Source organism: Prionailurus viverrinus, chromosome C1 (assembly GCF_022837055.1).
Source record: "Prionailurus viverrinus isolate Anna chromosome C1, UM_Priviv_1.0, whole genome shotgun sequence".
Lineage (NCBI taxonomy): Eukaryota > Metazoa > Chordata > Mammalia > Carnivora > Felidae > Prionailurus > Prionailurus viverrinus.
Window position 1 is genome coordinate 1,829,838 of NC_062568.1, and position 25,144 is coordinate 1,854,981.

The window sequence follows — 25,144 nt, forward strand, 5'->3', positions numbered from 1 at the left end:
GATTGCATAATTCACAGTATGTTTCTTCGACATATTGTCTTTTGCAAGAATATAACATGGGGGAAACGCTTCGGGTATAATGTCAAGTGGGGAGGAAAGGCACCATCCCACGTTGACTCTGCAGCATGATCTCAGCAAATCTCACAGATAGAAGACCAGAAGAAAATGTGCCTCTGCCTAGTGGGATTACGGGTGGTTTTATCCTGCCTTTTTGTACTTCCAAATGGTTGGCATCTATTCCCTTGAGATCCTCCCCTAAAAACCGTACAAAAATGGAATTTGAAAAAGAAACACCTTGCCAAAAGTACAGTCAGCTTTCTCACCTTGTGAGCAGTGTGATTAAAGTATCACATTTAAATACTGGATTTCTTCCTTTCTTCTTCACGGGATGGGGATTTGTGTGGGCGGTGGTGTGGTGCTGGCTCTAAAATCTCACAGCGCAGAGCAGGGACTTGGAGCACCAAGCTCTCCGACGCCTCTCGGCTCTGCAGGAGGTGCTGCCTTCCCAGACGCCCGGGCTGGCATCTCTCCGCCCTCTCTGGTGAGGCCACGAGGGAATGCCAGCGAGGGAGGCGTTGCGCCCGGGGCTAACCAAGGGCACAGGCTCCAGAGACAGGCCGAGCAGAGCTCCACGTCCCAGAATCTGGACACACAGACCCCTTTGTACTCCTTGCATGGTCAGACAGGGACAACGGAGACAACTCAGAACAGAGGTGGGGACGCTGGTCAAGGGTCAGAAACCCACTTGCTTTCCCGGCCCTGCCACGGGCTGTGTGGTCTTGAGGAAGTCATTGGACCTCACAGAACCTGCTGTCACCTCCTCCCGTCCCTCAGTGAGGAGGCTGGACTTAAAATCAAGTTCACTTCCGTCTCTACAGGCTAACATGCTGTGTCTCACCACATGTGGCCTTACCTCTAAGAATGGACAAGTTCCAGTAATTCTCTGTGGCTACTGTGTTGCCCTCAGCTCATCGCTCTGTGCAGAGAGTCTCTCCTGAGAGGGGCAGATCTTCTCTACCGGCACCACTGGGTTGAGCAGACCACCCTGCCTGCCCTCTCTGCGGGGCCAGGCTCTGGGCCTTCCGAGGCGACCGCCCTGGACGTGCCCCAAGCCCTCTCGTCTCCTCGGCCTCACACGGCAGGGGAGGGGCCGTGTATCGGTCTGTGGATACGTGTATGTCTCCATGGACACAAATTATAGTAAAAATTCAGTTTCACTAAATGTACTAAATGTATCCTGGATTGGATCCAAGAACAGAAAAAGGACATTAGTAGAAACACTGGTGAAACCCGAATGAAGTCTAGAGTTTAGTAATAGTGCATCAACGTTAATCTCTTAGTTTTGATACATGTACCACAGTTACATAAGATGTTAACACTAGGGGAAACTGAGTGTGGGATATATGGGAACACTCCATACTATCTTCGCAAATTTTCCGTAAATCTAAAATGGTTCCCCCTAAAAAAGTTTATCACAAAAATTCATTTCTGGGGCGCCTGGGTGGCTCAGCCGGTTGGGTGTCCGACTTCGGCTCAGGTCACGATCTCATGGCTCGTGAGTTCGATCCCCGCATCGGGCTCTGTGCTGACAGCTCAGAGCCTGGAGCCTGCTTCGGATTCTGTGTCTCCCTCTCTCTCTGCCCCTCTGGCACTCATGCTCTCTCTCTCTCTCTCTCTAAAAAATAGACATTAAAAAAAATTTTTTTAATTAAAAAAATTCATTTCCAAAGTTTTATTACAACCCAATATAATATACTGATTTGGAGGTTTAACTAGCAAATCCACTATTCAGTTGAACTTTTAAGGTACACAAATCTTGTGTGTACAGCTCATCGAATTGTCACATGAGAATTAGCCCTCCTAAGCTGCACCAGATCAAAGAGTAGAATGTTTCCAGCACCCAGAAGACTCCTCCTAGCTCCCCATGAACAGCTATCCTCCTCCAGAAATAGCTACCTTCCTGATTTATACACCACGGATTTGTTTTGCGTGTTCCTGAACTTCATATAAATAGAGTCATCGAGTATGTAGTCTTTTGAATCTGGCTTCATTTGCACAAATATATAATGTCTGGAAAACCACCTACACTCTCGTGTGTAGCAGTACTTCATTCTTCCATTATCGTGAAATATTCCTTTGCGCGAATATTGCCCAATTCGGTTATCCATTCTGATATCGACTGACATTTGGATTGTTTCCCCTTTGGGACTCTTACGAACAAAGCTGCCAGAAACATTCTTAATACGTGTCCTTGGCAGCTATATGCATTCATGTCTTTTAGAGACGTACTGCAGAGAGGAAGTGCTGGGTCATGGAGTATTTGCATGTTCAGTTTTAGTAGATACTACTGAACAGCTTTCCAAAGTGGTCACACCAGGTACGCTTCCTCCAGAAATGCATGAGAATTCTGGTTGCTTCACGTCCTTGCCAATACCTGCTGTTGTCCATCTTTCTCACTGTAGTCATTCTGGTGGGTATCTCATAGTTCTAATTTGCATTTCTCTGACAAACATGTTTAGCAGCCTTTGTGATATCCTCTTTTGTGAAGTGTCTGTTCAAGTCCTTTGCCCATTTTCGTTGGATTGTCTTTTTCTTATTGGTTTGTAGGGCCTCTTTATAGATTCTGGATACAAGTCCTTTGCCAGACATGTGTGTTATAAATATCTTCTCCCCATCTATGGCTTTTCTTTTCACTCTCTTAGTGGTGTTTTTCAATGAGTGGATAAGTCCGACTTTAACCAAATCAACTATTGCTTTTTTTCACTCAAATCAGAAGACTTTGATATTTGCATACATTTAGAAGTAGAAGGAACTTTAGAGATCATCTGTGCTAGCAGTTCTTGATCCTTAAGTTCACTAGAATAACTTGAGGAGCTTTTGAAAAAAACACTCCTCCCTGGACGCCACCACCAGAGATCCTGTATCAGTTGGTCAGGGCTGGAGCCCAGGCATCATCACTGGGTTTATAAGCTCCCCAGGGAATTCTAAAAAGCAGTTGTAATGGAGACCCACTGACTTGTGAACGGAGAGAGTCTAAGGGAATAATTTTCTGAGCTTCGCAGTGTCCGGATGTCTTATCGTATTCCTGACTCATCTCAAGACCCTTAGCAGATGATTGACTTTTCCAGAGGAGTTAGCAGAGGCCAGCTCCCGATACAATCCTCGATGGATCTTTCTCTCTTAAAGCTCTCAGTTTATCTGGGATGGTCCTAGCTGATGCCCACTGTCTTGGTGTAATTATTAATAACATTCTCCTTTCACTCTCAAAAGTGTCCTGATTTGAATAACACACTGTGGCACCACCCTACCTCTAAACCTCTTAGTGCACTGCTCCTGGCCTGTGTGGCCCTGACCTCGTTCTCCTGACCAGGCCTCTGGCCTCTGCATAGCTAACTTTGCAGGGTTTAGAAGACAGCAGGTGACATCCCCAACGCAGAGGAGCTCCACTTTCCGCCCCAGCAACGAGCAGGCCCTAACTCCTTATCCTTCCGGCTGGATTTCACAAAACCCCACACAGAGAAGTAGCACCCAGATAGGAGGCCAGGGCCGGGAAACACCCAGAACAAAAGCCACACCTCCAGCTCCCTACCCTGTGAAAATTCCATTTAACCACTGCCTGGCCACACGGAGACTCGGCTCCGTTGCAAGAATCCATGACTGTTGTCATCGATCCCTGCCATCAAACTATTAGACTGATCCAATCAGTAGGAGGGGCTCTGGTGGGGGGAGGGGGCGAATGGACTTGGGACATATGACAAGAAGCGTCAGCCCCCTCCACCCGGGTCGGGCCCCCTCTCAGGTTATCACCCTCAGGACAACCAGAAGCGGCCTTCTCCCTGCTCTTTCTACACAGCAAGATCTACACAAGCACATCCCTGCCCCCCTCTCTTTCCACATGGTGACATACCTGTCATGGCAAAGGCTGAACGCCCCGGAGCAGCTTTGTGCCACAGACGCACATCCAACAGCCCAGCCCCTCTTGCCCACTTCCCTCTTCTGAATTACCTGATTCATCTGAATTTCATTCCTACCTTTAGCCGCATCACCTGTACAAAAATAACTTAGGATGGATGACTGTAGCAGGTTGAGTGGTGGCTCCAAAAGATAGATCCACGTCCTAACCCTCAGAGCCGGTGAAAGTGGCATCCTTTGGAAAAGAGTCTAGGCAAATCTAATTGAGTGAAGGATCATCCTGGGTTACCCAGGTATGAAGAGAAAAACACAGGGGAAGGGGAGAAAGCCATTCAAAGACAGAGGCATTAAAGGGAGGTAGCCGTAAGCCGAGGGCTGCCTGGGGTCACCAGATGCCGGAAGGGGCAAGGAAGGGTTCTCCCCAGGTCCTGCTGACACCTTGATTTTGGACTTCCGGCCTCCAGAACGGTCAGAGAATGAATTTCTGTTGTTTTAAGCCACCAAGTTTGTACTGATTTGCTACGGCAGCTTGAGGAGTTACCTTAATTTTCCTAGCCCCCCTTACCTCCCTGCAAAGCTGTCTCCCATGCTGTCTGCTCTAAAGCATCATCAAACACACACACACACACACACACACACACACACACACATGCACACGCACATGCACACTCACATGCACACACACCCCTCTGCTAATTTGCATCTTTGTCTCCGTCTCCTCCCAGGAACATGATGAGCGTTTACCAAGAAGAAATGGGCTGGACTCGACCATTTATCAGGACCCACACGGAAGCCGGGGCTGGGGGGGCAACAGGCAGGCTGAGCCATGCAGAGCGACGTCTCCCCATCTTCCCTGTCGAGGGGCCGTGGGAAGCCGGGTTCCTTCAACTTCTGATTGAAAACCGAATCCCTCGGAAGGACGGAAACATCCAAGCAGGAAGAGAGCCAAGAGGCACACAGTTTCAGTGAGCGGAGCCGAGAGCTGGCCCCCAGAGTCCAGAGGGAAACCCACGGGCCTCTCACTCGGGGTGTTCAGGAGGAAAGGGGGCCCCAGGCCGGCGGGAGTCCTTCCTGGGTGGCACACAGCTGGCTCCCACAGACAAAAACTCAGCTGGGAAGGCTTGTTTCAGGGTGAACGTGAGGAACATGACCGCCTCGTAATCGTCCGATTCGTACAGACACCCGAACTGCGGTGACCCGTCAGGGCCGGTGCCCATGCTCTGGAGGTCTGAGTAAGCGCAGCTGCCCGTGGCCAGCAGGGCGGGCTCCGACCAGGCCGCGGGGCCCGGGCGCGGCTTGCTGAGGTACGCGCCCAGGTGGGCTCTCTGCCGCGGGTCGGTGGGGTGAGTGTAGAGCAGCCATCTGTCCGAGGCGTCCGTCCCCGCCCCGGGGCCGGGAAAGCTGACGATGCTCCCTTGGCAGCCGTGCGGAGGCTCCACGAGCTCCTCCACTAGCTGGGCCTCCTTGAAGTCGAGGCCCTCGTTGGTGCTCTCGGCCTGGACCCTGGCTCTGAGGGGGCTCCTCGCGTTCAGATACACGACCCTCTGCTCCGCACCCCCGACTTCGGCCACCTGACACTCCACGGTGTCCTGGGCCACGAAGTTCCCTCTCTGCCACGTGTGCCCGTGGTCGTGGCTGACGAAGCAGAAGGCAAACGGCGAAGGCCGCCGGTGGGGGTGAAGGTTCCGGTAAGCGTAGGCGGGCACCAGCAGACTCCGCGTCTTGTTGCCCAGCTGCAGGCAGTGCCCCGGCCCCACCGCAAAAGTGGCCCACTCCTTGTGGGCTGTGCCGATGGCGGGGCCAGTGAGGTCTCGGGCGGGGCTCCAGGACCTCCCGTGGTCGGGGCTGGTGACCTGGCACAGCCGTGTCACGTTGACCCTCGTGTGGAGCTGGTGGTGCTCGGACACCTGCCCCGGGATGGCGATGAAGAAGAGGAAGAGGGTTCCTGTCTTCTCGTCGTACAAGGGGCTTGGGTTCATGGACCGGTGGCCCTCCAGCTGCGCCTGGGCCACCACCTCCTGAGCGTGCCACTGCATGCGAGGAGACAGGAAGGAGGAGAAGAACGACTTTGAAATGGCCGGTGACAGCGGCAGTGACAGGAACTGCAGTGTGGGGAGACCGGCAGGTGGCGCATCCCACGGGAGAAACGTCAAAGGTCGCGTGGCACGCGTCCACCCGCGCAACGTCTCCCCGGGGCGCTGGGAGCCCGGCCCCTCCGTACTCCCTCCCCGGCGGCACACTCTTCATTCGAGGGGCTACCGCTGCCGTTTCTAGCAACATACGTTACAGAGCACCCGCAGAGTGCCAGACCACAGCACGCGAAGAGGATGGGGGCACAGCCGTTCCCAGGTTCATCCCTGTCCCTTCCACTCACCAGCCCGGTCCAGTTTCCCATTCTTGAAAAATAAAGCCTTAGAGTAGCTCCGGCAGTCTGACCATGACGGGGCGGAGTGTGACAATCACCTCCCATTTGCCACACATCACAGTCTATTAATGCAGCCTAGGAGGGATAGCACCACAACACCGAGGACTCACGAGGAGTTTCCACGGTTCCTGAGGCTGTGGCCTACATGCAGCAGCTCTGCCCTCTATCTCCGTCCATTAATAGCCCTCCACCAGTGAACGGTTCGAGGGGGTAGACACCATGCCCAGAGCACGATGTCTGTTATGTCGTCTAACACTCATCCCTGACTCCTGGGGGACAGGTGTCACCAGCTCTGTCTCCCGTCTGGGGAATGAGAGGCTTAGACAGCATGGGTGAGTTGCCCAAGCCCATGCCTCTGATAAGTGGTAGAACCAGGACTTGAACCCAAGTCCATCTGCTTCAGACCCCATGCTCTGGCTGGGTACTGTGTCATAAAGACCATGGAATAATGATAATAGTATATTAGCCCCTTCAAATGTGATAAGCCAGCCTTGGGTGTCTTCATCAAAATTAAATACTTGGTCTACGTGCTGCAATCTCAAGACACAAGTTCCAACCTTTACCTTGCTCCCCAGGTTAATTTTACTAAAAGGATACACTCCCCCCCTCCCCCCACCAGTTATGTGATACTAAACTACCCCTCCCTCAGGTTTTCAGGGATGCGGGGAGCTGTTCGAACATCAGTTTCCCTGTCTGACTTGTCCTGTTATGCAAGAAAGCAGAAGCAGCCAGGCCAGCTGAACTTGCTCACGGTGACCCCATGTGGGTCACCCTCACTGGGGACACCTTCTCTGCCCCACCTCTGATGGGTCTCTGGGCCCCTCTTGGGATTCAGCGTGTCTTGTCCCTCTGTTCCCCAGACGCCGGCCATCTAAGCATGTCATGGCCCCTGGATTCCCAGCACTTGTAGCCTCGCCCTGCCTTACCTGGACCTGATGGGTGGATGCGTCATAGCTTCCTCTGCGCAGGACGATCAGCTCCGCGTGCTCATCCTTCTTGCTTATCCGCTGTTCCGCGAAGGCCAACACTGTCTTCTGCTCAGGCAGATACAGCAGAGCGGGGATCCTGTAGGCATGGGCTCCTGACTGGAACACTCTCTCCTTCTGCAGGATGGGGCACGACTCCATGGGGCTTGGGGGAGGGCACAGGACAGGCAGGTGAGTCTCTTGCATTCACATCCTGAGACGGGGCCACGGCCACCCTCCCAGGCAGGGGCTGCTCACCCCGCGGGCAAGCCACCCGACGTTGGGGTGGCCTGTCCTTCTTCCCAGTGGGGGCTCATCCCCCTCTATGACATTCCAAGACCCTTTCTGCCAACTGTGCACATGCCCCTCGTAGGGCCTGGCAGCCGTGTATGCGTGAGACATGGGAGACGAGGTCTTTGGAAAAGGGTATTCTGTGCCGTATTTTTATTATAAGTTAACAAACCTCCTTACAACAGATTCGTGATAACCTTCAACTGCTTTTCCCAAACCCAACTCATCAATCAAATGCTAAACCCTGAGTGGGAAAGAAGTGCTTGCCGAGGGGCTCTCCGCAGCTGTCCGGCTGCCAGAAAATGACACATGGGAGATTTTTTTATAACTGCAGAGCCCTAGAAAGTTGCCTTAGCAAAAAGAAAAAAAAATGTGGGAAAAAAAACAGGCTCCATTCTCAAGGCTCTCGTCCCCAGGCTGCCTGAGGGGAGGCCCAGTGGCACCCACCATGGGGGCTCCCCGCCCCCCCCCCGGGGCAGGGAGGGGGTGCAGGCAATGGAAGACAGAGGCTCCTGACACCCCACCCGGGCTGGAAGGGTCTTCCGGACATATAAGAAAATAAAAGAAAAAAAAAAATATTTGGCCAGAAAGGGTAGGGAGAGCTGGAGGTAACTTGGTGATGGTGGGTGACAGTGGTCCCTGTGCCGGGCCACCTGGTTCCCCCTTCAGGGTGACTTCACCCCCAGCTTCAGGGAGTGCTGGCTGCAGAACAGATGGGCCTCAGCTGTCAGCCCAGGGGAGGGACAGGACTGCCAGCAGCTGAAAAGAACCAAGATCATACCCCAGGAAGGGCTCCACCTGCCAGCCAGCCTGCCCAGAACGTAAAGACTTGGCTCCCTCGTCCTACCTGGGATGCTCTCAAGGACCAGCCCAGCTCCAGGGCTCCCGTGGGCCCCACTGAGGCTTCCCAGACACTGCATCACAGCCCCCCTTCTCCTGCCTGCTCCTACTGCCCTCCCCTCCCTTCCACCGAGCTGACCCCAGGAGGCGCCCCCACAAACCTCCTGTCCATTTCGGAGCCTGCTTCCTGGGGAGCCCTGCCTGCAACAGGCCTTCGGGGAGGGGAAATGGAAAGCGGGGTGAGCAGTAAGCAGCACACAGCCTCTCCTCTGCACCCTTTCCTACCACGTCCGGGGATTCTCTATTTAAAAGTTAATTCAACGTTTCTGAGAAACGAGTGTAATCTACCGGTATTCTATTCAATCCACAATGAATATTATTGCTAGGCCAAAATAACAAAATAAAACTAATGAGGGCAAACACTGCACAAGGTAAAAATGTGTGATTGCCTAAACGTGAGCAGAAGAGGTAAGTCTTCATGGTAAAATCTGGACCGGGAAACTGTCATCCAGGAACATGGAGTTTAATAGACAGAAGGGTGGCTACGTTGAAACTTTGTTATGAAATGTAGGTGGGAGGGGCGCCTGGGGCGCTCAGTCGGGTAAGCCTCTGACATCCCCCACGTCGGCTCAGGTCCTGATCTCCTCGCGGCTCGTGGGTTTGAGCGTTGGGGCTCTGTGCTGAACAGCTCAGAGCCTGGAGCCCGCTTCAGATTCTGTGTCTCCCTCTCTCTCTGCCCTTCCCCCGCTCACGCGCTGTCTCTTTCTGTCTCTCAAAAATAAATGTTTAAAAAAAAATTTAAAAAATAAAAGAAATGTAGATGGGGAAGAATCAAATATGATTAAAAATAAAAATGAAATGGGGGAGAAAGAGGCAGGGTAAACAGTGTTCTCCAGAAAACCGATCAACAGTTTATTGGGCGTGTATCTTGGGTAATGTACCTAGGAGTGGAATTGCTGGGTCACATGGTAACACTAACTGCCTGACTGTTTCCACATCAGCCGCAACATTTTACATTCCCACCAGCCAGGTCAAGATTCCAATCTCTCAATGCAACACTGGTTATTGTGTCTTTTTGATAACAGCCATCCTACGGGGTTAAGTAGCATCCCACTGTGGTTTTGATTTGCATTTCCGGGATGACTAACGAGGTTGAGCTGGTGCTCACTGACCTTCAGAGTTGGATTTTAGCCTGGAGGCAATGGGAAGATTTCGGATTTGTTTAGGCAAGGCAGTGATCTAACCCCATTTATTTTTTAGGAAGTCCCTCTTTTGGCCCCAGGGAACTGTTGCTGGGGCGGGGGTGGGGGGTTGGTGGGGGTTGCAGAAGATGAATTTGTTACAAGCTTCCAGGTTTGCACTGTTTTCCAGACACCTTCCTTAGACTCTGCTCTCCTTTAGGGTGGGGACAAATTTTTCCATTCAAATAGCAAATATTTATTGTGCTTCTACCTTGGGCCCTGCATTGTTCTAGAAACTCAGGATGCTTTGTGAATAAAAACAAATAAATAAATAAATCCGTGGACTGGTGGAGTTTGTGTTCTAGTGAGGATGGGAAGGGTTTAACTTTATTGCCAAATACCAATAGTGCTCGCTAGGACCAGGACCTGTCTGAGCACTCGACAGGGATGGCCGTACCTGACCTCACAAATGCCCGCACCAATGCCTTGCCCTCTGAAAACCTGTGAGGCTGAAAGCCACACCCCTGTGGGAAAAGAGCCTGGCATGGAGGGGGAGGCTGTGGACATGTGCTAACCCTGTCCCCTAGGGGCTGCTAGGCTAAGTCTTTGCCCCATGTGTATTTTGAGCCAAAGCAGACACAGGAGGGCAGGTTCGAGGAAAAAGAGAATCTGGAGGGCTCGTCTCATTTTCGGCAACTCAGCACCCGCCCGAACTGGCACACCCACCGACAATACCGATCCAAAAATGTCTTCCTAATCATCATAGCCAACACTTACACGGCCTTTACGAAGGGCCGGCACTCTTTTAAGTGCTCTGCTATATTTTAAAAAGTTTTTTTGTAAATTGTATTTATAAACTGTATTTTATTTTTTTTTAAGTTTATTTATTTATTTAAAGAGAGAGAGCTCACGCGCACACACACGCGGGTGGGGGCCAAGGGGTAGCGGCAGAGAGAGGGAGAGAGAGAATCGGTGCAGAGCCCTGCATGGGGCTCGATCCCAAGAACCGTGGGATCATGACCTGAACTGAGACCAAGAGTCGGACACTCAAGCGTCTGAGCCACCCAGGCACCCCTATAAATTTTGGTATTTACAATACGATTTATAAATATTCACTTATTTAATACCCGTGACACCCTTACGAAATCGCCACTTTTTTAATCCCATTGTACAGATGAGGAAACTGAGCTCACTAACACTGAAGTGCCAGAGGTGGGACTAAAGACACTTCTAACTCCCCGCAGTACTGACTCTGGGAGGGGTTCTGGAAAATGCCATCTTCCGGCACCTCGTTACATTTCTGGTGCTTTATAGCACCTCGTGTTGGTAGCTGGCCCATCTGGACCCAGCTCTGGCTCCCATATCATGGCAGCAGCTTGAGAGCAACATAGAGAGAAGAGAACTGAATTAGGAGTAAAAAAAAAATCAGATTCTAGTCCTAGGTCCCCTCCTTGTGTATCTTTGGGCAAGAACCTACCTCCCTGGGTTCCATCTCCCCACTTGACAAGAAGGGAGCTATAGGAGGTGGCCATGCAGGCCCCTCCATCTCCAGCGGGGGCTGACTCCTTGGGGGAGGGGAGGGCAGGGGGCCTCAGCATAACCCAGCCTCAGATGCCACCATCCAGGCAGTCAGCCAAGTGACAATGTCAGGCTGAGCCATGAGAAACCACCACACTGTAGGTCAAAAATGGTTGAATTGCAGTGATTTCAGACGGTCCCACAAAGGAACCAGCGGCTGACATGGCTTGTGGTCTTGTGGGGCCCAGGCCCAGAGCAAAGCATCTTACATAAGGAAGCTCACTTCTCCCCACCCAACCCGAGAGGCTGGCTTAGTGCTGCCATCTCGGAGGTAGGGAAACTGAGAAGTGGAGTCAGGGGGGCAGGAGGTGGCCTCCTGGAGTGGGTGGCCCCCCAGGTGCGAGCCTGGAGCCGCCAGATTCTAGAGCCCACACCCTTAACCACGGGGCTCTGCTGTCATGGGACCCATAGCTGAGACTCAGATCGAAAAGGCTTTCCTAGAAAACACAAGCAGTCCGGCCTGCCTTCTCTCTCTTGTTGAGAGGACAGCCTTATGGGTGCCTTTCACATCCAGAGGCCTCCATGTGCCCACTTCAGGAAGATACCTTGGCAGCTTAGATTTGCACTGAGCACCCTCTAGGTGCCAGGAAACAGATCAACAGATAAGTGCTGGTCCCTGCCCTCCAGGAACCTCTAGTAATAAGAGAGAACCAATAATTTTGGGGACAAGGCAAGAGGCACTCGCTGCAGCTTTTCCCAGGGGAATAGCCCTTGTTCTTGGGGGTTATATTTGGGGGTTAGATTTGCCTGTTGGCTGCCATGTTGAAATACCAGCTCTCCAAAGAGCAGGAAGCTGCCCGCATCTGGACTGCCCACAGCACCAGCAAAGCAAGCATGTGGGGACCACAAGACTGAAGTTCCAGCAGCTTCTTTTCCCAAGAAAACTCTGTTTCCAATGGGTTCAACAACTCAGCTTGGGCCCAGAGCATTGCTGGGATTCCTACCCCGGGCTGAGAAGAACTTTCTTGATTCCCATGCCAGTATAGGACCACTGAGCTGCCTTCTCCAAGTCCAGACCAGCTATATAACTTGGGGCCAGAATGAGGAGTTTTCCTGAGCTGACCAACTAGAGCCTTCTCCACATCTTTCTCCATCCGGCAGGTACTCTGGGCTCCCCAAGAACAGAGTGGGTGCCAAGACAGGGGGTTGAGGGTGATGAGCTGTCCTGCTCTTTAGGACTGCCATGGTCTAAGACATTCCCATATCGCTGTCACTTCATAATTACCTTGCACAGAAGAGCTCTTGCTTATGTTAACAAAGGAACAGGTAGGTCAGTTCCAAGAAAAGCTGTTGGTCAGCTTTTGGAGAGTGCTCCGAGTCAGATCCTGGCGTCTGGGTGGGAAGTCAGAGTATGTAGCAGAGGCACTGGCAATCCAGCTTCTAGAAGAACAGTGGGGCTCCTGAGTTCCTCTGGGCTCATCTCGAGTCTCAGGGCCTCCTCTATTGTGCCAGTGCCTATATATATCTAAGGGAGGCCCTATTTCTGTCACCCACTCATCTGCCAATGTGCTCCAGGGCGATGCCAGTTTCCAGGCCCAGCCCTGGCCCAGTTAGGACGCTGGTACTCATTAACCAGGAGGAAGTCTGTCCAGGTCCCTGCACAGTCATAGTGAATCAGAATGAGCCACGGACAGCCTGAATCAAGCTTGCTTCTGAAATGGCTGCTACGAGCAAAATGTGTGCCCAGCAGGAACCAAGCTTCCCAAGGCCTGGGACACTTTGGAAGTACAGGGAGGGCAAGAGCAAAGGCTAGAGCCATGCGGGACTCGGCTCCTTTTCTGGCTCTGCCAGGGCCAGCTGGGTAAGGAAGGCAGCTTTCTTGACCTCTCGGACCCCAGTTTCCTCCTCTGAAAAATGGTAGAAAAAACATCACAGTAGATTCCAAGCTGCGTGAGAGCAGAGACTATATGCCTCATCTGCTACTATAACCCAGTATCGAGAGAAGTTTCTGGTATATCATCGGTGCTCCATCAGTGCTCATCAAACGAGCAAACGGATGAGGTTACCTTTCCAGGCAGGGCCAATGCCGTGAAGATCATACAAGATAAACCCATTTAAATCTCTTAGCCCAGCATCTGGCATGTGGCAAGGACTCACCAGGTGCTAGTACCTGGCAAAGAGCCCTTTTCTTCTGCACCCACCATACCCAAGCCTAACTCACGGACCGTGAGTTCATTCCCAGAAGGATGAGTCATCCGCGTGTGCACAGCCAGAAAATACAGAGCTTCTTTAACTTATAATGGGGTTACATCCCAATAAACCCATCAGGAGTTGAAAACACCACACACTGAAAATGCATTTAATACACCTAACCTACTGAACATCCTCGCTTGGCCTAGCCCACCTTAAACGTGCTCAGAATGCTTCCAGTAGCCCGCAAGTTGGGCTAATCGTCTACTGCAAAGTCGTCTAACACAAAGCCTATTTTGTAATGAACTGTCGCTTAACTCATGTAATGTATCGAATGCTGTGCTGAAAGTGACAGGACGGCTCTGCGGGCACAGAACAGCTGTCCGAGTACCAGTCGTTGACCTTGGGGGTCGCTGGCTGGCTAGGAGCCCCTGCCGACCCGCCGTCACGAGAGAGGATGGGCTGCACATCACTAGCCCGGGAAAAGATCCAAATTCCAAGCGCCATGTAGGGTTTTCACTGAATGCATACTGCTCTCACACCATCTTGAAACTGAAAAATCCTAAGCTGAACCGTCGTACTTTGGGGACCACCTGCATAACCCACCTCGCCTCAGCTCACCACCAGACTGTGTGGCTGAGGCTGAAGGAGCTGGAAAAATCAGAAGGCAGTCCAGCTGGTTCAAGGTGCGCTTTCTGTTGTAGTCTAGGACCGGGGGCTGAGGGAGGTCTTCCTAATCTGTTCCCCTCCCGTCCACTGACCAAAGTCCTTTCTTTCACAGTACCATGAGCTCCAGACGGGTCCGGAAGCTCAGAGCCAGGTGCAGCCACACCTTGGCACATTCTCTCCCGGGGGTCAGCTCTCTCTGGCTGCCTCACAGCAGAGGTGTCCCCTGGATGGCACGTTCTGGGCTCCCTGTCCTGCTCTGGTCTAGAGCCCTCTCAGTGTTCTCGGAGAGACAGTCGTGGTCTGACCTTGAAGTTTTCTTTGAAAAAAGCCACGCCCGAAGGCCAGCCTATGTGAAAAGCCCAGTAAGCCCAGCCTCTTGGCTCTGACTCATACCCCATGTGTGGGATGTCTGGGAATCACCTTGAAGCTGATGCCTTCACTAAGTTCTTCTTGTCTTCTGGCTAACTCACTGGGCCACAGAAGAGGTGTTTTAAAAGTGGGTTAATAAGCGTAGGCATAGTGACTGGTGAATGCAATTGCTATCCATCCATACAATGGAATATTAGGTACCAATTAATTAAAATCATGTTTTAAAGGGGAACCTGGGTGGCTCAGCCACTTAAGCGTCCGACTGCAGCTCAGGTCATCTCGTGTCTCATGAATTCGAGCCTTGCGTTATGCTCTGTTGCTGACAGCCCAGATTGGGATTCTGCGTCTCCCTCTCTCTCTGCCCCACTCACACTCTGTCTCTGTCTCTGTCTCTCTCCAAAATAAATAGACATTAAAAAAAATTTTTTTTTAATCATGTTTTAAAGATTAGGTAATGCATGAGAAAATGCCAGGATGGTGGGAAGTATAAAAAGCAGGATACATGGCATACAAGGTAGGATCCCACTTTTGTAAATGTGTTTCTTGTACACTCAAGAATCTATATAAAAATAAACAAAAATTATATCAAAATACGTACTGCTCTACCCCCCAAACTTAGCACACTGCATGGAACAAAACTAATTAATTTTAATTAACTTTAACTAGTGGGACTACAATGATATTTATTTACTTCCTTGTATTCTTCCAGCTGCATATGAATATTATTAGTTTAAAAAGGTATTATCTTGGGGCGCCTGGGTGGCTCAGTCGGTTGGGCGTCTGACTTCGGCTCAGGTCATGATCTCACAGTTTGTGAGTTCGAGCCCCGCGTCGGGCTCTGTGCTGACAGCTCAGAGCCTGGAGCCTGCTTTGGAGTCTATGTCTCCCTCTCTTTCTCTGCCCCTCCCCTGCTTGCACTCTGTCTCTCTCAAAAATAAACATTAAAAACAGTTAAAAAAATAATAAAAAAATAAAATACTTAAAAAAAACTAAAAAAATAAAAACGTATTATCTTAAAAACAATGGTAAGCAATATAATGAAAGACTTTAAAATGTGGCTTAAGGGTAGCTATTAACTCTATCCTGGCCAGACCACTGAGTGCAGAAGTATGGTTTTAAAAGGACCTAAAGAGCATATAGAAATGAGCTTGGGGCACCTGGCTGGCTCAGTCGGTTGAGTGTCTGACTCGATTTCGTCTCAGGTCATTATCTCATGATTCGGGAGTTTGAGCCCCGTGATGGGCTCTACGCTCACTACACAGAGCCTGCTTGGGATTCTCTCTCTCTCTCTCTCTCTCTCTCTCTCTCTGCCCTGCATCCCCCAAAATAAATAAATAAACTTTTTTAAAAAGTTTAAAAATGGGTTTGATTCAGCATTCAAATTTAACTTACATTTGACTCCAAGGGATCAATTGATTAACTGTTCAAAAGTATTCATCGAATACATCCCATGTAGCCAACACCATGCTGACCGAGGAGATGAAGAGAGGTCATGGATGAGGTCCCAGAGCTCCAAGTGCTGATTATCTATCTGGGGGGAAAAGGCAAGCACACGAGCTACAGAGGCCAGAGAAGGTAGATATATTGCTCAAATGACCAAATCTAAAGTTGTGTCTATCTAAGCTTTTTTTTTTTTTTTTAAGATTTTATTTTTAAGTAATCTCTAGACCCATCATGGGGCTCAAACTCACAACTTTGAGATCAAGAGTCACATGCTCTACTGACTAAGCCAGCCAGGTTCTCCATAGCTAAGCATTTTTTAATGCAACATTTTAATATTTCTACAATTTCTATTTAGTTCTTCTTTGACACTACTTTTTTTTTTTAAATTATTTTCTTCCACCCTAAAAACAAATGAGCTATCAAATCATGAAAAGACAGAGCGTATTACTAAGTGAAGGAAGGCAATCTGAAAAGGCTCCACACTGTGTGATTCCAAGTCTATGACATTCTGGAAAAGGCAGAACAATAGTGAGAGTAAAAAGATCAGTGGTTGCCAGGGATTGTAGAGGTGGGTGAGTAAGTAGGGGAAACATAAATGATTTTTTTTTCCTGCAGTGAAAATGCTCTGTAATGTACCAAAATAATAGATACATGTCATTATATATTCATCCAAACCCATAGAATGTACACCATTAGGAGTGAACCCCAATGTAAACTATGGACTTTGAATAATAATGATGTGTCTGTGAAGATTCATTTATTGTAACAAACATACCACTCTGGTGGGGTTGGTGATAGTGGGGGAGGCTGTGCATGGGTGGGGACAGGGGGTAAATGAGAAATCTCTGTACCTTCCTCTCAATTTTGCTATGAATCTAAAACTGCTCTAAAAAATGAAGTCTTAATTTAAAAAAAAATTAATTTCCTATTCTTGTTTTATATAGTTTACTACTTTACCTCTTTAAGCACTTGAAACAGACTTATTTTTTAAATGTCACTTTTTATATTATTCCATTGTTTTCATCTCCTCCTATGTCAACTCTCATTTTTATGGAACGTTTTTCTTCATATTGGACTTTCTCAAATGTTTTATGATTTGTTACACTAACGTTTTAATCATTTATATTCATTTATTCCATCATATTGGTCTTCCCCAAATGTTTTATAATTTTTATGTATGAGCTCATCCTCATTGGGGATTACCTTTTGGGGGTGGCGGTGGAGATGCCCCCAGAATTGCCCCAGATTGTGGATGCCTCCCCACAGTTGTCTCAACCTAAGTCTTAAGGGTTCACAGTTTTTTAACTTTTTCTTAATTTCTATCTTAGAGTATCTGTACTTTGTAAGTGGCAAAAGCTTTAACCCCATGTACAAACCCAGCTTGTTCTCTATTTTCTTTTCAGCGATTCTCTTTCTACCCATGGCCTGGGACTTCTTTTCTTTTTTACGTCTGAGACATAATTCCTTTCTAAACTTTCTGCTGTATTCAGGTCCAGAGTATTTATTCTTGTGCCCTCACTGCTGGGAACTTAAAACAAGCATATACCCTGGCTATGTCTGTACAGTCCCTAATAAACTAGCTCACCAGCTAGTAAATATAAATATAAATATAAATATAAATATAAATATAAATATAAATAGGTAAATATAGAATTACCTATTTATTTATGGCACCTGGAGGTTTACCTTTCTTACTTTTGAGATCAAATATGTATTTGAGATCAAATATGATATATGTAATATATATATATATTTTTTTCCCAGCATTTCTGTATGTTCAGGAAATTTCACGTGACCTTGGGCAAGCTACTGAACTTCTGTATACCTGGCTCTCTCATCATAAGACCGTAGTGATGATTAAACAAACTAATTCGTGTAAAGTGCTTAGAACAGAGCCTGGCCCAGAGGTGGTCAATAGATATCATGGTAATTATTCATGCTTCTGCTCAGTTCTTTTCCCTGATCAGGCCTTTATATATTTCAAATGTATTTTAAAAATTTTTAACATTTTTTTAAATTTATTTTTTTGAAAGACAGAGAGAGACAGAGCACTAGTGGGGGAGGGGCAGAGACAGAATCTGAAGCAGGCTCCAGGCTCTGAGCTGTCCGCACAGAGCCTGATGTGGGGCTTGAACCCATGAACTGGGAGATCATGACCTGAGCCGAAGTCAGATGCTTAACCAACTGAGTCACCCAGGTGCCCCTCAAATGTATTTTTAAAATAACCACTACAATTTTTTAAACTTAAAACATTGAAATGTCCTCTCCTCTCTCCACTCCCAAGAGCAAACTCAACACAGGAAGTTAGATAATCTTAAAAGACATTCTCTTAATAAGGAATTCAACTTCATACGCTTGAACATTCAATTTCTGCCAATGCACATTTATAATAGTCATTTTAAAATGATTATTTTGTGATTATTAAGCCCATTAGTGATGTATCAAAAATTATCACCCAGAAAACATCACAAAAGCTTCTGATCAAGGACACCTCAGGTTTTGAAAGGGATTTCTCAGTGCCTTAGTCCATTTCGGTTCCTATAACAAAATACCATAGACTGGGGGTGCTTATAAACAACAGAAATCTATTTCTCACAGTTCTGGAGGGTAGGAAGTTCAAGATCAAGGCACTGGCAAACTCAGTGTCTGGTGGGACCCCTCTTCCTGGCTCATAGATGGCCATAGTGGAAGGGCACAGGAGCTCTCCAGGATCTCTCTTGTAAAGACTTTATAGGTTCCTCAGAGGCAAATTCTCATGACTTAATCACCTTCCACAGATCCCGCCTCCTGTACTATCACTTTGGGGGTTAGTTTTCGATATACGAATTTGGAGGGAAACAAACATTCAGTCCATGGCACTCAGTATCATCCCAGAAGATGTTACGGGAAGTAATAGCTGGTCATTAAAGAGTGAAGGACTCCAACGTGTGCAGAATTGGAAAAACACCAAGACAACATAGAACAGTGTGAACATGCTGTGACCCCACCTAAGGAAAATACAGATGTGTGTGTGTGTGTGTGTGTGTGTGTGTGTGTGAGAGAGAGAGAGAGAGAGAGAGGTTATATACAGACAGAACATTTCTAGACTAATGCTCATGAAACTGTTCTCAGAGGTTATGTAAAGTGTTTTTGAGAAAAAAAGTGACAAGATCAGGGCTGTTAGCAGATTCACAAGGCATACGGAGTGGGATGGAGTGGGAAGGACTGGAAGTAATTGAGCCAGGAGACCTGTTTAAAGGACGTTGCACTAGTCAGGATAAGAGCTGCTGGAGGCCTATTCTGAAGCAGTGAGATGGAGTGGTGGAGAAAAAAAAAAAAAAAAAAAGAAATCAGATTCACCTTCAAGATGCTACCAATGGTATCCCCAGTGCCTAGCACAGTAACTGTACTTACTAGATGCTCACCAAAGGTATGAAATAAATTGTCTCCCATATGAAAGATTTGACAGTTCCTCTCCCAAGACATCCACTGGCCACCTCAAGATGTAAATCCCACAGACCTCATCATCTCTCTTAAGAGCTCACTCACTCAGCCCTGGGCCCTGGGGAGCAGGGTCAGGAGATGGGGACATAAGCAGGTAGGGCCAGGGCCCACATTCCCCTTGCGCCCCTCTGGCCCTGCCCACCCAGGAGCGTAACCTTCCTGCTCTACCCCTGCCCTCACTCCACCAGGCACCCCACCAAATGTCTGCTTTACTGCAGACACAGCCCTGCACTGGGCGTATGTGGCAGAAGGGGTGTCTCCAAAAAGCTTCAGGCTCACTTCCTTTGGGAGCTAAGGGAAGACAAGAAAACTGCTAATGAGGAAGGGGGAAAGCATGCCAAGAAAATCAGATGGAACCCTACACAGATGCACTCACACACACACAGGCATGCCTGCCCCGGCTACCATAACACTTCACACGTAGGATATGCTTAAGATAAGGGTTTTTAACAAGTGCAACAATGAAAGGAGAGTGAGCACGAAGAAAAAGAGTTGCAGAAGTGTAGCATATAAGGACCAGTTGAAGGAAAGGTGCTCCTGAAGAATAGCTTGTTCGGCGGACACTCCCTGAAATGCCTGTATATGTGGAAGCCCAACCAGGAGCCTTTGGTGGTGGGGGACAGTGAAGGCGAGTAGGGATAACTGTATTTATTCTGATATCTTCTGAGCCTAATAATGTGGGGTCTGGCTTAAAGTATCCTGCTGAAATGTTTGTTAATTGAATGAAGGGATGTTTGGATGGATGGATGGATGGATGGATTGGTAGATGGGTAAATGGGTGAATGGATGGATGAGTGGATGATGGATGGATGGATGGATGGATGGACGGATGGATGGATGAGACTACTTCTCTCTGGTTTTCAGAGGCAAAACTGAAACCAGTGTTTGTGGTAATCAGGTGGCTGTGTAGATAGCTTTTCAAGAATGGCCTGCTTTTTCTTTTTACTTTTCTTTTCTTTTCTTTTCTTTTCTTTTCTCTTTTCTTTTCTTTTCCTCTCCTCTCCTCTCCTCTCTTCTCCTGTCCTTCTTTCTTTCAGCGATCCCTACCTACCGGTATTAATGCCTTTGTGTAATCCCCTACCTTTGATTGTAGGCTGTACCTGACGGCTTTCTCCTAATGAGTAGAAGGCAACAAAAGTGATGGGCTGTTACTTCTGTGAGTAGACTACAAAAGACAGTGACTTCCATCTTCCTGGTGACAAGGTGTCATAGTGGAGAGGCCCATGTGGTGGCCTTAGGCCAACAGTCAGTGAGGAGCTGAGGCCCTCAGCCCAACAGCCCACAAGGAACTGAATGCTGCCAACAACCTCATAAGCAAGGAAGGAGACCCTTCTCCAGTGGAGCTTTGATATATAATCCCAGCCCCACCAGTACCTGGATTACAGCCTGTGTGAGGCCCTGAGCAGAGAACCACCTAAGCTGTGCCTTGATGCCTGACCCACAGAAACTATGAGACAACAAATGTGTGTTGTTTCAAGCCACCCCGTCTGGGATTAATTTGTGGCCAGCAAGAGATAGCGAATACAATGGCTGATTTGAGTTTACAAAAATGAACATTCTGACAATTAAACTTGGCAAATGATGGTAGTGGTTAAGAATCCAGGTTCTAGAACCAACTGGGCTAGTTTGAATCCTGGATCCCCAACTTACTAGCTGTGTGACCTTCGGCAAGATGATCAACTTCTCTGAGCCTCTGTTCTGGCATTCTTAAAATGGGTATAAGTCTCTGCTCATAGAGAATACACAAGGATTACTTGAAGTGCTTAAATAAAGGACTTAGCTCGGTACCTGTCACCGAATAGAAGGTAGGTGCTAGCAAGAATGATAATGGAGCAAGTTCCCTCACAAAACGGCGAGTGTCCCACACCCGGAAGTGATCAAGCTGAGCAAGAAGTGAACGGAACCCTGGGGGACCCCAAGCCCATTCCCAAGCTTCAGATTCTAGTGCTGTGTGGCTGCCTAGCTACTGCTGAGGGGTGAGGGATCAGGTGTGCCACAGGACCATTGGGCCTGTTACCTTGTACCAGGGTTTGATAACAGCCGTTGCCGGCCTTGACCATGGGTAAGCACCTGCATTCCCGTATCCTCTGGCCAGGTGTTCAGCCTCCACCCTGTCTGGGCCCATGGAGCCCAGGAAGGTAAACACCCAGCTAGGAAGTGATTGTCACGGGCACGGGGCCAGCTCTGAGCCGACGTGGGTCAGAAATGCTTCACAGGGAGCCTTCTCCAGGAGAGGACAAATTACCTGGCTGCAGGCTCTCTGAGACGGGGTGAAGGGTGCACAGATCTTGCTGGGGACACGGCGGCTTGCTCTGGGGCCCCGGACAAGACAGAGGAGAGGTGAAGGAGTCGTCGAGGGGGGCCCAACCCCCCAGGAGCACCTCATTGGCAGGTGAGCAAATGATCTTGGTATTTTTAATGAAAGAAAATGAAATAAGAGATGGAATGGGGGTTTTGGCAGGATTGGAGACACCCCAGGCAGGTGCGGGAAGGGGAAGGAGGCCACCACCCACCCACTCATTGAGAGACAGCCCCAAGAGAGAAGACAGCCCTAGATTTCACTGTGGAGACCAAGTCTAGTCTTGGCTTCACCACAGCCTCCCGGGACTCAGTTTCCCCATCTATGAAGTGGAGTAATGATCCATTCCAGGCTCCTCTCCTGTGATGGCTCGGGGGGGGGGGGGGGGGGGCGGCAAGTGAGATTAAAAAAATAATAACCCAGGACTGGCTGCATAATTTGCAGGGCCCCATGAAAAATGAATTTGTGAGGCCCTAGGTTCAAAATTAATTAAGAATTTCAAAAATTAAGAATGAAAAATTATTAAGAATGGCAACAGTAGAGCATTAAACCAAGTGAGGGGCTTTTCTAAGAGCAGAGCCCTGTGTGGCCGCCTAGGTCACTTGCTCGTGGCTCCAGCCGTAATAAAAAAACGTGTATGTAAACCGTGAAGGGCCAAACCAACCGTGATTACTATGTGCCGTGGCTCAAATCTCAAGGTCAGGAAGCACACCTGGGAACGGAAATCTTAGCCCCGAAGTGGTAGCCCATCGCAATGCTGCCCCCTCTGCCGGGGCCTCTGCTGCTCAGGGTCCCATCTCAAAAGGACAAAAGGCCCGCTCCCCCCAACCTTCCAGACTTGCACACCTGTCTGGCGTCAAGCCAAAGCATGGTGTGACTCAAATGTCTGGGGACACCGTGCTCTTGGGTGTGGTGGGGTAGTTTCTTTCATTCTCTCTCTCGGTTTGAAATTCGGGACGTTCGCGGTCATTGGCAAAGCTCAGGTAGGACCCGCTGCTCCCGTACGCGTGACCGTTCTGCCGTGTTGTGCCGACTGCCCACACGCGTGTTTGCCTTTCGGGCAAAGGCTCGTGTCAATGCAGTGAGACCATTGGTGGGAACGTCCCAACTGCCTACCCCCTCCCCGCCCACCATCACATCTCTATCCTCCCTTCTCCGTTTCTCACTCAGGCTTTCTTCTTCCTTTTTCATTCCTGCCCCTTCTCCAGTGCCCTTGGCATTGCGTAGCTCACAGCACTGGGAACCGGTGTCTCCGTGGGTGTCCTAAGCTTTCTGGGAAATCAGACATCAGACCATCTCCTCAGCCCCACCCTCAACCCCGCCCCTTCCTGGAGTCCCAAGTGTCGTGTCTTGCAAACCCCTCCCTTGGGAGGACCCCCTCCTCCGGCCCCTGGAGAGGGGGGCTAGAACCAAGGCAGTGTGAGTAGGGGGTCACAGCTTTGTCCCCGGTGGCCCGAGATGGAGGAAGACAATTGCCTGGAGAGCCCACCTTGCCTGTGGGAGGCCTCTCTGGCCTCAGCTGGGAGGCCCAGGGGGCTTACATCAGCGGACAAAGCAGCCCAGAGGCCTCACAAAGCAGCCCAGAGGCTCAGCGGAGGCCGACCTAACAGCCCAGCCTTACTGGCTCCACTGCGGACCCTGTCTGGGCAGCCAGCGGGCCCGCCAGCCCGAAGTCCAGCATCCCCCACGCACACGAGCCCTTTGCGCCCCCAAGTAAGGAGTCAGCTCTGTCGCCTGGAGTTACCCCTGGCACCACCACAGAATGACACAATTCCTTCCTTTCTTCCTTCATCAAACAACTGCCGAGCACCTTGGGCAGGTGAGGCTTCCCAAAGGGGCTGGGGGCACAGATGCGACCAGGGTGGCGGAGGAGAATCAGAACCCCAAGGCCAGGTTAGGGGCCCTCCCTCCAGGAAGGGGGCACAGAATACCCTCCTCACTCCAGAGATGGGGATGGATTGTGGGGCTCAGAGGCATTTTGGTGTGCTCAGCCAGGAGGTTACATCTCTGAGCCTACCGGCGTTTCTTTCCGGAACTCTCCTTGGTGTCTCAGGGAGCTCCCCTCGGCCTCCTCACCTTGGGGTCACCTTCCCCCAATTTGGGAGCTGTGGAGCTCCAGGCATGGAGGAAATACCCAAGGGAAGACTGTCAGCCTGCACCCCTTTCCCTGATTGGCAGTTGTCCTTGAGAGTCCCCAGAGGCCACACTGGGTCAGGGCAAAAGACTGAGCACTAGGGGCGCCTGGGTGGCTCAGTCGATTGAGCGGCCGACTTCAGCTCAGGTCAGGATCTCACAGTCCGTGAGTTCGAGCCCCACGTCGGGCTCTGTGCTGACAGCTTAGAGCTGGAGCCTGCTTCCGATTCTGTGTTTCCCTCTCTCTCTGCCCCTCCCCTGCTCGTGCTCTGTCTCTCTCTCTGTCTCTCTCTCAAAAATAGATAAACGTTAAAAAGGGGGGTGGGGGGCATTTGCCTGGAACATCTCTTCGTGTGTTTTTTTTGGGAGAATAGCTCAGGTGGCTAATTAAGAACCTGGGTGTCTGGGAACCTGGGTCAGGCCACGTCTCACTCTTTCTCCCTCAACTGGCCCACCCTTTGGGATGGGGGAATGAAGGTGGGGCTTATCATCAAAGGGATGCGTGGAGAAGTGGCCTTGGAGCTGAGTATCATTAAACAACCTTACATCACTTCTTAATTATTTACAAGAGGAGAATTGGTGGGTAGGGTTTCATGTATTATAAAGCAGGCTCTCTAACTTGAAAATAAGGTCATTTTTTTCACACTTACCCTAACTGAATGTTGCAAGCCCTTCAAATAGCACACTCTCGGGAAAGGGACGGCAGAGTTTTAGCAAGGTGGAGTGGGAGCCCCCCAGGGCACGGGGGTGGGAAGAGGCAGAGGTGCGGACCTGGTGAAGCCTGAGGACAGGTGTGCTGGAGAGGAGGGAGGGTGGCTGGAGGGGGTCCGCCACCCACGATGCCTGGACCCCAAAGCCTCCTGGAGATCACAGTGGGGCGTCTGTATGGCCAACACGCCCCACGGGGATCTCACCCTGCACTTGTACTCCAGCACTAGCTGGCCTTGCCTCAGTCGCCTTCACTTTCGGCTGGAGGTTCACACACCAGCCCCGGTGTCTCCCACGGCTAGAAGCTCTGCCCGTCAGTTTTCCAGGTCTTTGATGAGTCTAAAAATGGGGCGCTGATTCATTATTATTTAATGAGTATGCTTCCTCCAGAGACAAAGCCTCCAGAACAGGCTTCCCAGAGAACAAGCATCTCGAATGATGCCTTCAAAGGCTCAGAGAAGCTTGGGATCCCCTGGGGCAGGGACCGGCCGGGATACGGAAGGAAGGCAAGCTGGGCCTGAGGACCCTGACCCCCAGGTCCTATCTGGAAGTGGCAAGGGTTTTTCTCTGTGGCTGACTCAGGAAGTGTTGCTCAATCCCGAGTACAAGTTCATACGACCTGCTTGTGTCAGTGTTTCAATCCCCCCCGCCCCGCCACCAGCAGTGAGCTCCTGCCACACTGACCTCTTAGCACTGCCTTCAGCCAGTCAGTGTTTGC

The 25,144-nt window shown here is 49.9% G+C and overlaps 1 protein-coding gene across 1 annotated transcript; it reads right to left on the reverse strand.

Annotated features, from left to right (window-relative positions):
• Positions 1-4,931: 4,931 nt before the first annotated feature.
• On the reverse strand, positions 4,932-7,464 carry NEU2 (neuraminidase 2). Its single transcript, XM_047868963.1, has 2 exons — positions 7,264-7,464; positions 4,932-5,942 (listed from the first exon to the last, which is right to left on the reverse strand). The coding sequence occupies exons 1-2, from the start codon at positions 7,462-7,464 to the stop codon at positions 4,932-4,934; spliced, it is 1,212 nt and encodes a 403-aa protein (XP_047724919.1).
• Positions 7,465-25,144: the final 17,680 nt, after the last annotated feature.